We start from the raw sequence: 12,374 nt of genomic DNA, 5'->3' as shown, positions 1-12,374 counted from the left end.
GTGCGAGATTTGGTTTTATTTGAGATTATTCTTGCATTTTCATGACCCTCCCCTCTCTCTCTTCATCCATTGTAGTTTACAGCTACATAGGAACTCGATGGTAGTGTTGGGGTAACAGTTTTGGACCCAGGACCAGTAGTGAAAAATGAAGACCAGGAGTCAGATTAATTAAAGAAAATTTTACTGAAGAAAAGTTTGCAGTTTCATCAGCAGAAGCCAGCTCAAGAGGAGTTCGTAGGCCACGCTCCCTCTAACACTCTCCCCGCCTCCGTCTAACGTACATACAATTTTCTGAACAGTTATTATAGTTTTCAAGGTCTAGCCACGTCATTACTGCCATGTGGAATGATTCTGATTGGTTCTAACAACATGCAATGTAAGCAACTTTCCACACATAGACAGATAGGAGCATATATCTCTAAAAATGCGTAGACTTGATGTCGCCCAGGCCCAGATTAGTCCCCAGTGACCTCGGAGGTCATAGAAAAGACGCCTCCAAGTCTAGAATCGTCTACCGAAATGACCATCTCCAATACTGGATCTGCACAGAATCATGAGACGCACACACAAAGCTCCGCAGAATAGCAGTTTCCATCATGGTTGGGAACATCTTAACTAACTATCAACAAAGCACTTCTCCAAAACATGCTGATACTACATTTAGTACAGGAGTGAATTTATTCTATTCTATTAAGAAAGAAAAGTATATCAAAGAGGTACATTTCTCTGAGTCCCCAAAGAGTCCCATAGCTGTGACATAGATGACCCCAGGGGTCACTTTAATAAGACATACAGTTAACACATGCTGAGCACTCTTCACTCCCTGGGGTGTTATTACAAACACCAAGGACATTTGCCTGTCAGCACGTCTTGACACAGACTCAGAGCAGCACCTAAAGAATGTGGGTTCAAAAGCACACAGCAACTAAAACACTACAATATCCAAAATCACTCCTTGAATATAGAGAACTGATTTATCAAATGTAGGAAATGGTTATAACTTGATTATCATTAATTCTTATTTTAATATTGAACATAAAATCATTCTTGAAGGATATGTGTCTGATGAAGAGACAAGTGATGTTTGGCTTGACCCTTGACCCTTCAGTACCGTGCACCTGAGTTGCTGATAGGACATCCCTACGGCACTGCCATAGATATGTGGAGCTTTGGCTCCTAGCAAAAGCAGAGCTTCACACTGGGAAGTCCATCATTTTCGGCAAAAATGAGCTTGATCAGCTGTTCTGTATAATGGAGGTAAAGGCAGTGTATGAAAGTCTGCTTTCAGAAACATAAATACTCATTTAATGTCCGAGTTTATATTGATTGTGTTTTATTGTTTAGGTGCTTGGAATGCCTCCCATTGATGATATAGAAAAATCTGAACTTTGTTTGTTTACCAAAGAGAGGATCCAGTGAAAGCTTGATGGGGCAACGAGGGACGAAAAAGTATATCAAGAAGTCTCCGAACTGCTGTCCACACATGGCTACAACAGGACTTTCCAGCAATGTAGGGAAAAGTAAAAAAAACTGAAAAGTGATTACAGAGCTGTAAAGGACCACAACAGGCTCAGTGGTTCTAACCGAAAAAGCTGGAAGTGGTATGAACAGATGGACGGTATCTACGGCCATAGACCGGCGAGCAACATGAGGTAGGGTGGAGTTGACTCGGCCACCAGTTTGTTAGAGTCGCTGATGGAGGACAGTAAGTGTTTTAAGTTTACATTACATTAACCCTGTAGGCGCCATCTGCTTGAGGTTTTTTTTGTTGGCTTGCTTGTGGAAAGCTGAAGCTCATTAATAACAACGAAGACTGTAAACTTGTGTCGCAGATAACAATTGCTGCTAGTTCTAACTAGTTGCTAGCTGCCATTGCTATTTCGTAGTGTGTTGACTTTTGTATGATCTTTCTATTTAAGATTCCTTTTCGACGAGCGAGAATGGTTCAGTGACTCCCACTGATGCCACGTCGGCACCGGGATCAACAACGACTTATGAATATTAATCATTAATCGTATCAATTACTCATTAATATATCATATATTATTATTAATATAACGTAAACTTGCTTGCATAACAACAGGAAGCATTCCTAGTTATGGGAATCAAGGATTCATTAATAAACCTGTTCAGTATTTTTAAAACTTTCCAGACACAATGTACACCCACACATGGTCATTTAAAGTTGACATTTACTAAAATAGTGTGCTCAGATGTTAAGTCGTTATACTGTTATATACTATATATGTAATAGTAAGTTGTGGGCTTGTCTGTTTTTATGTAGCAGATGTAGTGATAATACATGTGAACAATTTAAAACACACACAACCTTTGGATGCAACGTGAGTTGTCCGTTTTTCTTTATTGTAACTCATTCATTGTAATAATTTTTTGTCCAGGACAGAGGAAACGACAGAGGGAACAGGAGCATCTGACTGTCCTGAGGGAGATGCAGACATCTGATGTTGAGCAGCAGGAGTTGAACCGGGCACAGCGCGAGCGTCATTTACAGATGGCACTCGGATGATGCAGCACGTGCAAGAGAACTAGAAGCGGCTTTGAGGAGGGAGGAGATTGCTGCAATGTCATCCTTCAACCAGGCCTTTCTGGGAATCCTGAGCCAGCTTGTACAGGCACTGAACCAGCGGGACGCTGGTCCACCGCCCCTGGACTGAAACCCCATAGTTCGCTCATGTAGCGACTATGAGTCAGATAAAATAATAACTCAACGGCGAATTGAATTAAAATGAAAGAGACTGGAATTACATTATAATTTATAAATAATTCAGAATGAATGTTTACACCTTAACTTATTCGTCCACCGATATGTAAGAACTTAAAGGGACTCTGTTAAAGGAAAACAGGTCTATTTAGCTCAAATGAATGAATTAATGAATTCATAGGGAATTTTGAGAGAGTATTTACACCCGGGCAAATGACTCTTCCAGCGTTCATTTGAACGGGCCGTAAATATCAACTCTGCAGCGGATATTAATATCTGAACAATAGTGAAACACTATTTAACAGCCAGGTAACTTAGATCGGCAGTTCAAGACATTAAATTCGTAAGCACATAACACAAGAACAGTTATCTTTGAATACAATCTGAACTTTATTGATTACTCTAACACATCTGTGGCGAGGGGGGCGTGGTTTAGCGAAGTCTGTGACGGGAGAGAGAGTCAGAGGACGAGCGGCACGTAAGTGAATCAAGGCCAAATGAGAAACACCTGTCTCTTGTTTCAGTGATTGGCATGGGGAGACAGGATATAAGCCACCCAGGAAATGGGACTGGGAGAGAGAGGAGCTGGACAGACACATACTGGGACACGAGAGAGGAGAGAGCTGCAGAGAGGAACTGCCAGAACCAAACCGTTGACAGAGAGAGAGAACATTTACTTTGAGTTGTGCGATGTGCACATTGTTTATTATCTAAGTTACCACGAAATAAAAGTGAGTTCGTGTCCCAGTAAGCCGACCCCTTGTCTTCTTCCTTGTCCCTTTACGAACTTTGTTACACTGGTGCCGAAACCCGGGAGGAAGAAGACAGAGCCGCTGCCATGCAAACCCCGTCAGCGACGCCATTTGCGGACGTCATCCAGCCGCTCGCGGGCCTGCATCGGGAGCAACATCAGTCGATGCTGGAGATCCGGGAGGAGCAGGAGCGGCGTTTCCAGGCACTCCTCCTGGCCCAGCAGCAGGACCGTGAGCTGTTCCGGAGCTGCATCGACCGGGAGGTTCCGGCCGGGGACACCTCATCTGCCCCGGCCAAATCCACCCACATGCAGCTCACAAAGATGGGGCCACAAGATGACCCGGAAGCGTTCCTGGACTTGTTCGAGCGCTCCGCGGAGGCATGTGGGTGGCAGCGACTGGACTGGCCGGTACGCCTCATCCCGCTGCTGTCCGGAGAGGCGCAGCTAGCCGCCCAACAACTGCCAGTCCAGAACCTCCTGGTCTATGACGACCTGCGACGGGCCATTCTCCAGCGGGTCGGGCTCTCCCCTGAACAACATCGTCAGCGGTTCCGGTCGCTGACACTAGGGGAGAACACCCGGCCCTTCGTGTTGGCCCAGCAGCTCCGGGACGCCTGCCGCAGATGGCTGATGTTTGGCCAGTCGACAGTCGACCAAGTCATCGATCAAGTGGCACTGGAGCAGTTTATTGCGCGGTTGCCCAGGAAGACCGCGCAATGGGTCCAGTGCCACCGGCAGGCGTCGCTGGACCAAGCCATCCAGCTGGCGGAGGATCAAATGGTGGCGTGCCCAGGGGTCGGCGAACCCCTGCCGGCGGCTTCTCTCTCTCTCCCCTCTTCTTCTGCTTCCTTTTCTTTTAGGCCGGTGCCAGCTCCCCGGATGAGGGGAGGGTTCCAGTCCCGAGGGCCGCCCCGAGGACGGGTCGAGGAACGCCAGGGTGGAGCATCGGGCTCGCGGGTGGCCTCTAGGGGCAGGGAGCCGGCCGGGTTCCCTCCAGCCTCTGGTCCCATTTCCCCTTTCTCTCCACGCCAATCCCTTGATTCCCTTCCTGCCACTGGGGTGGCGGGGAAGTCTGGGCCGGCCTGTTGGCGGTGCGGGGACCCGGGTCACTTTATAGATCGCTGCCCAGTGATGGAGATGGGAACGCTGATCCGGGTCCCCAATGCGCCTCAGGCTGCCCCTGATCGAGCCGGGCTGTACCAAATACCAGTCAGTATTCAGGGGGGTACCTATCCGGCTTTGGTGGATTCAGGGTGTAACCAGACCTCTATCCATCAAAGCCTGATACAGTCGTTGGCATTGGATAATAGCCGCATGGTTAAGGTACGGTGTGTGCACGGGGATGTGGTGAGTTATCCGCTGGTGACGGTTATAATTCAATTTCAGGGACAAAAGCATAGAGTGGAGGTGGCAGTTAACCCGCACCTCCGACATCCGCTAATTTTGGGTACGAATTGGCCAGCATTTGGTAGTTTATTGGGGTATCTATGTGCGGATGTCTCTGGGGAAAAGAAGGGGCGGGGAGAGAAAGCGGCTGTGCAGGTTGGGGAGACTGAGCCGGGACCATCGGGTACTGTTGCAGAGGAACGGAGTGGTGTAGAGAGGCTGATCCTCACTGACCGCGATGATTTTCCTCTGGAGCAGTCCCAAGATGAGTCGCTGAAAAATGCGTTTGCCCAGGTCCGAGCGATCGACGGGCAGCTCCTCCATCCTGAGCAGCCACTCTCTTATCCTTATTTTGCCATATTAAAAGACAGGTTGTATCGAGTGACCCAGGACACTCAGTCAAACCAAGATACAACCCAGTTGTTAGTACCAAAAAGCCGTCGGGAAATGCTTTTCCAGGCGGCTCATTCTAATCCTATGGCCGGTCATTTAGGTCAAGCGGCCACACTGAATCGTTTAATGGTCCGGTTTTTTTGGCCGGGCATTCACGAGAACGTGCGCAGATGGTGCGCGTCGTGTCGTGAATGTCAGCTGGTAAATCCACCGGCCGTTTCAAAAGCGCCATTGCGCCCTCTTCCGCTTATGCAGGTCCCCTTCGAGAGAATTGGCATGGACCTCATCGGACCATTAGAGCGATCCGCACGGGGGCATCGTTTTGCATTGGTCCTGGTGGACTATGCAACACGATACCCCGAAGCAATTGCTCTCCGTACCATTTCTGCGAAGAGTGTTGCGGAGGCTTTGTTTAGTTTAATCTCCCGGGTGGGGATCCCGAAAGAGATCCTCACCGATCAAGGCACGGCGTTTATGTCACGTACATTACGCAAACTTTATGGATTATTGGGCGTTAAATCGATCCGCACCAGCGTCTATCACCCACAGACGGATGGTTTAATGGAGCGGTTTAATCGCACTTTGAAGACAATGATCCGAAAGTTCGTACAGGAAGACGCCAAAAATTGGGATAAATGGTTGGAACCCCTGTTGTTCGCTGTACGTGAGGTCCCGCAAGCCTCCACTGGGTTTTCCCCGTTCGAGCTTCTCTATGGACGTCAGCCCCGGGGGGTGTTGGACGTCCTCAGAGAGGCTTGGGAGGACGGACCATCGCAGGGCAAAAACGAAATTCAGTATGTCATGGACCTGAGAACAAAACTCCACACATTGGGGCGGCTATCCATGGAGAATTTGTTACAGGCTCAAGACAAACAGAGCCGGCTATACAATAGGGGAACGAAACTGCGTGAATTTTCACAGGGAGATAAAGTGCTTGTATTACTCCCAACTTCTAGCTCAAAATTGCTCGCCAAGTGGCAAGGGCCGTTTGTGGTCACACGGCGAATAGGAGATCTCGATTATGAGGTGGTTCGATCGGATAGGGGTGGGGCACATCAAATATACCACCTTAACCTCCTTAAAAAATGGAGTGAGGCGGAGTCAGTGATGTTGGCAGCGGCCGTGAGCGGAGAGGAGGATCTCGGGCCAGAGGTAAGCACAAAAAGTACATCCCTCGCCCTGGCTCCAGGGGGAGACCACCTCTCGCCGCTGCAGCTCACTGACATAGCCCAGTTGCAGGAACTTTTTGCGGATGTGTTCTCGCCCATACCCGGTCGGACAAACCTCATTCAGCACCATATCGAGACAGAGCCGGGCGTGGTGGTTCGCAGTCGGCCTTATCGGTTACCAGAACACAAAAAAAAAGTGGTTCAAGAAGAATTAGAGGCGATGTTAGACATGGGAGTAATAGAAGAATCCTACAGTGATTGGGCCAGCCCGATAGTTTTAGTTCCTAAAACAGACGGCTCGGTACGGTTCTGTGTGGATTATCGCAAGGTGAACGCTGTGTCGAAATTCGACGCATATCCAATGCCAAGGGTTGACGAGTTGCTCGATCGGCTAGGCACGGCTCGGTTTTATTCGACGCTGGATTTAACAAAGGGATATTGGCAGATCCCCTTAACGCCTTTGTCTAAAGAAAAAACAGCCTTTACGACGCCGTTTGGATTACACCAATTTGTGACACTTCCGTTCGGGTTGTTCGGGGCACCGGCCACGTTTCAGCGTCTCATGGATAAAATTCTACGGCCGCATGCTGCATATGCCGCTGCATACTTGGATGATATCATCATCTATAGTAATGATTGGCAGCGGCATGTGGAGCATGTGCGCGCCGTCCTGAGGTCGCTGAGACTGGCTGGGCTGACGGCCAACCCGAAGAAGTGTGCGATTGGGCGCGTAGAGGTCAGGTATCTGGGTTTCCACTTGGGTCATGGGCAGGTGCGTCCCCAAATTGACAAAACAGCAGCAGTTGCAACCTGCCCGAGACCCAAGACCAAGAAGGAGGTGAGGCAGTTCCTTGGGCTAGCGGGATATTATAGGAGATTTGTTCCTAATTATTCGGACCTCACTAGCCCACTGACTGACCTCACTAAAAAGGAAGCACCAGACCCGGTCCAGTGGTCAGAGCTGTGCCAGCAGGCTTTTACCCAGGTGAAGGCTGCTCTGTGTGGCGGGCCGCTCTTACAATCACCTGATTTTTCTCTCCCTTTTGTGTTACAGACGGACGCGTCGGACAGGGGGCTGGGGGCAGTCCTGACCCAGGAGAGGGAGGGGGAGGAGCGGCCGGTGCTGTACATCAGTCGCAAGCTCTCTAAGAGAGAGACGATGTACAGCACCATTGAGAAGGAGTGTTTGGCAATCCGGTGGGCCGTTCTTACCCTCCGTTACTATCTCCTGGGGAGGGAGTTCACCCTCTGTTCGGACCACGCCCCTCTCCAGTGGCTCCACCGCATGAAGGATACCAACGCGCGGATCACCCGTTGGTATCTAGCTTTACAGCCATTTAAGTTCAAGGTGATCCACAGGCCGGGGGCGCAGATGGTTGTGGCTGACTTCCTTTCCAGAAATGGGGGGGGGGAGGCTGCAGGCCGGATGGCTCCCCGGCCTGAGTCGGGCGGTGGGGGTATGTGGCGAGGGGGGCGTGGTTTAGCGAAGTCTGTGACGGGAGAGAGAGTCAGAGGACGAGCGGCACGTAAGTGAATCAAGGCCAAATGAGAAACACCTGTCTCTTGTTTCAGTGATTGGCATGGGGAGACAGGATATAAGCCACCCAGGAAATGGGACTGGGAGAGAGAGGAGCTGGACAGACACATACTGGGACACGAGAGAGGAGAGAGCTGCAGAGAGGAACTGCCAGAACCAAACCGTTGACAGAGAGAGAGAACATTTACTTTGAGTTGTGCGATGTGCACATTGTTTATTATCTAAGTTACCACGAAATAAAAGTGAGTTCGTGTCCCAGTAAGCCGACCCCTTGTCTTCTTCCTTGTCCCTTTACGAACTTTGTTACAACATCAAACTAATATCTAACATAAACACACGCACTCGCACATTCACACACGTTGCAGAAAGGAAGAAGTTGAGGAAAAGAATAAGTTTTAAGAGAGGGAAAATATGAAATCCCAAGCAATATATGCATTTATGACACATGACCTGAAGAAACCATTGATCAGTAATTTAACCTCCTATCGTTTCTTAGGCAGGGTTATTAAATTTGATCTAATGCACCAGTTCAGCTCGGAATCTAGAGGTATTACTTGCGTTTGTGTCTCTTGTGTCGTCTCAGACAGGGGATTCTCTTTCCCCGCTGGAGAGGGGTTTTCCTCGGTCTTTGATTTGCTGAAGGTCTAGTCGTGTCTTCGATCGACGTCTTGGGAAGCCAATCACGTGGCGTGTTGGTGGCTGGATGGAAGTCTTGTGGGCGTTGTTTGAAGTTGAAGCGCGCGGATGGAGACTTGTTGAGAAACTTTTGCGGCAAAACTTGACAGAACCCGAGACTTAACGGAAAGAAAATTAAACTTTAAGTAAAAGAAAGGAAAGTGAGAGAAGAGCAGATGGCCTGAATGAAATCGTTGTTAACCCATTTTCTCTGATCTTGGTCTGCCACGATCGTCAGATCGTCTCCTGGGAGCTCTCGGTTCAGAACTCAACTCTGGTCAACTGCTAGGACTCAACCCAACTGAACATCTCTGAGCTGGCTGCGAACAGGCCTCGAACTGGCCGCGAACAGCTGGCTCTGAACTAGCGTGTTCGTCCGTGTTCTGAGATTAAAACTCAAATATTTGCCCATCCCCTGGATGGGTTCTGGCCAATTAGGGTTCAGGGGTGACTGTGTTTCCACCCCTCCCATAAAATTGGGTTATCTATGGTAATTTAGTTTCCTGCTCTTAAGCAGAGAGTAAATTTAGACCTAATTTCTTACTATAAGGACATGAACAATTCTATAAAGATTTCATTCAGCTCATCTGTTGGATTATATCCATACGAACAAAAAGATATCAAACACGGTGTCTTTTCATCCACTCATTCAATAGTTACATAATTGCATGAATTGGGAGTGATTTACATGCATAATAGTCACGTGTATCAGTTGTAAACACACTAACAAGCTAAGTCGAAGGCTATTTGAATGCAAGTCCAATAATCAATGATTTGATGCATTTTGTAATGGGGCTCAACTGGTTATGAAAATTAGTCACCAATATGGGGTGTCTAGTCAGGGCATGGAAGGCAGGGATATTCATTGAAGGGTTTAATATATATCATTTAAAATACAGATGCACAGGCACTATTCTCTTTGGTGCTTTACAGTGTAAGTATGGTTCTAAAGGAAAGGAATAAACATTCATGTCTGAAAGGGGGCGTGGTCTGAGCGAACACTCGCTGTACATGCTCCGTATCGATTCACATCACTTGAGCCTTTTGCACAGCCGCCCCATAGTTCACGATGTGAATTATCTTCTAGAAAGGCTCAACTATCCACAGGAACTGTTGTCGAAGCATTATCCGGGATGGCGGGCAGCTCAATGAGCTTGGCCACTGGTCTGGTGTAGGTCCTCTTGTCCACCTGCACCTCAGCAGTCCTAACTTTACCATCAACACTCCTAATGGTCTTTGTGACCCGTCCCACGGGCCACAACGCACGAGGTAACCTTTGGTCAATTACCATCACCACTGTACCAACAGTGAGGTTCTTTGTATCCTTTACCCATTTCTGCCTCTACTGCAAGAAAGGTAAGTAGTTCCGTATGAAATGGGTCCAAAACTGGTCAGCTAACACCTGTGCCGCCATCTTCTCCGACTGAGAATCTCAGACTCAGGGTACACCACTTGAGGAAGTGAAGAGTCGGGCCGCCCCAAGCAATAGATAGAATGTGCTAGCAGTCCATTTGAACTGAAATAGACTTCTGACCATGTCCTGACCACTTAGTTAAGTTGTTTCAAATAATTTTAACATAACTGAGTATTCGATTTAAAAATGTGCTCCTAACTCAATGTAGTCTGTCACCTGATGGGGTTTTGGTTTCCTTGCCACTGTTGCCTCTGGCTTGGCGTGCTCAGTTGGGGACACCACATTTTTCTAAATTTTTCAACTAAATATCGAAATAAATCTAATTATTAAACTAAATTAACCATATCAACTAAATTACTGATCTAATTACTGATCTAAAGCCCACACAAAGTCACTGTATGATAATTTAAATGAACTGATGAAATCACCGTTTTCTCCAGAATGGCTAGACGGCTGAATAAAATTATGCTGCATTATTTTCCTGTTTAACCCTGTAAAGCTGCTTTGAAACAATCTGTATTGTTAAAAGCGCTATATAAATAAAGTTGACTTGACTTGACTTGTTGATTAAAAATATTTAAGGCACTTCAGTTCAAAGAATATCATAGTGTAGGGTGACCATATTTTGATTACCTAAAACCAGGACACTCAGCCCGGCAATGAGATTCTCAAATGATACTCAAAGATGCCTTATTAATTTCAATACATTTAAAGTATGCCCCCTTTGTATGGATAGAACATTATGTTAGGGCCAGGACAGGACTTGAAAACAGGACATGTCCTGGGAAAACAGGACGTTTGGTCACCCTACTTGTCATGTCCAAAATACATGACACTACCATGGTAGGGCAGGGCTACTATTTCAGTACCCCTGATTTAGAAAGGTCTTACCCAGAACAGCGCGTGGCAGTTGACCTCCAGGGTCCTCTCCAGCAGTTCATCCGGGCACTCCAGCAGCCTTCGCCCTGCAACGACTCCCGCGTTGTTGACCAATATGTTGACGTCGCCTACCTCTTCCCGCACGCGGACAGCCGTCTGATAGATGCTCTCGCGCTTGGACAGATCCACTGTGTACGCGTGCGCTTCGCGGCCAAGTTCCCTCACTAGCCTGGCCGTGTGCTCGTTGGCTTCAGTGTTGCAGTCCCACAGCACTAGCTCGGCCCCTTCTCTGGCGAACTCCAGCGCGAAGAGTCGGCCGAGCCCTCCGCCGGCGCCCGTGATCAGACACACCTCCCCGTCCACTGATTTGAGACGCGGCCGGAGAATAGTGCGAACCACCGCACAGATGATGGTGTATGTCAGATCCAAGAGCATCAACAGTAGATCTATTAGCACTATCATGTTTCCTTTTATTACAATAATAACATAGAACACAACTTCTATAAGCTCCTTTGGTCCTGTTGAGCAGATCCAAATGCATGCGACTTGTTGTGCCTGTGGTTTATATAATCACTGCTGGATTAACTACTGGGTTTAAACGGCACCTCCAATTGAAATCCTTGCTCTGCTCTTTGTTCTTCACATGAATATAATAAGATACCTTGCTACTAGTTTGTATGATAATAAATTACCCCATCATTTACTCAACCTCGCCTTCTGACAGAAAAGCATTTAAAAAACTTACATTGTGAAAACTCAGAACTCTAAAGCTTTCCAGATCTTTCTTTCTTTCTTCAAGGTCTTGTCTATTTTGATTCAAATTATCCATCTATGTTAATTTCCTTGAGGAAGGGAAGCCCACATTTATTGTGCTACATTTTAATATCTACATTCAATATTGGTAAGAATGTGCACTGATTCAAAACAATTAAATCTAGAAAATGGATATTAAATATTATATTTGTCTGTCAAATTTCTGGGTCATGTAATAGTTCGCAATAGCGTAACAGGAAAAAGACTGCCGAAAGTGACCAGCAGCAAAAATGTATGTCACAAATCTGACAATATAATTTTAATGTAAACGAACAAAAAAAAAAATTAAATGCCAATATTTAAATACCAAAAACTCTTCGATTGACTTGGTAATTTATAGTTATATCAGCCTAAAACTTAGGCTACCATCAAGCACATCCATGTAAACAAAGACACCTGAACTAGTGTGGACGATTATTTTTGTTATTTTTATTCATCTTTGTTATTAAAAATATATATTAAAATGTAAAGTATGGAATAGGGGTTCGTTTTAGGATGGGAGCACTACAGAAAGATTCCGGCCAGAGAATCCTTTATCAGCTTTATTTCAAGATCAGGATGCCAATATACAAGTTCAAGTGTATGTGGTCTAAACAGGGAGAAAGAAAAAGAAATAATGCAATGGTAATAAT

At 46.8% G+C, this 12,374-nt stretch overlaps 1 protein-coding gene across 1 annotated transcript; it reads right to left on the bottom strand.

Annotated features, from left to right (window-relative positions):
• Positions 1-167: 167 nt before the first annotated feature.
• LOC307142754 (retinol dehydrogenase 10-A-like) lies at positions 168-11,462 on the bottom strand. Its single transcript, XM_079843825.1, has 2 exons — positions 10,942-11,462; positions 168-1,244 (listed from the first exon to the last, which is right to left on the bottom strand). The coding sequence occupies exons 1-2, from the start codon at positions 11,389-11,391 to the stop codon at positions 1,236-1,238; spliced, it is 459 nt and encodes a 152-aa protein (XP_079699951.1). The 5' UTR covers positions 11,392-11,462; the 3' UTR covers positions 168-1,235.
• Between the last annotated feature and the right edge of the window lie 912 nt (positions 11,463-12,374).

Source organism: Gobio gobio (assembly GCF_949357685.1).
Source record: "Gobio gobio genome assembly, chromosome: 19".
Lineage (NCBI taxonomy): Eukaryota > Metazoa > Chordata > Actinopteri > Cypriniformes > Gobionidae > Gobio > Gobio gobio.
Note: the sequence above shows the minus strand (reverse complement) of the source record. Positions and strands in the feature narration are given on the sequence as shown.

Excerpts from the sequence above, each read along its gene's own strand:
- LOC307142754 (XM_079843825.1), bottom strand. The coding sequence starts at position 11,391 with ATGATAGTGCTAATAGATCTACTGTTGATGCTCTTGGATCTGACATAC.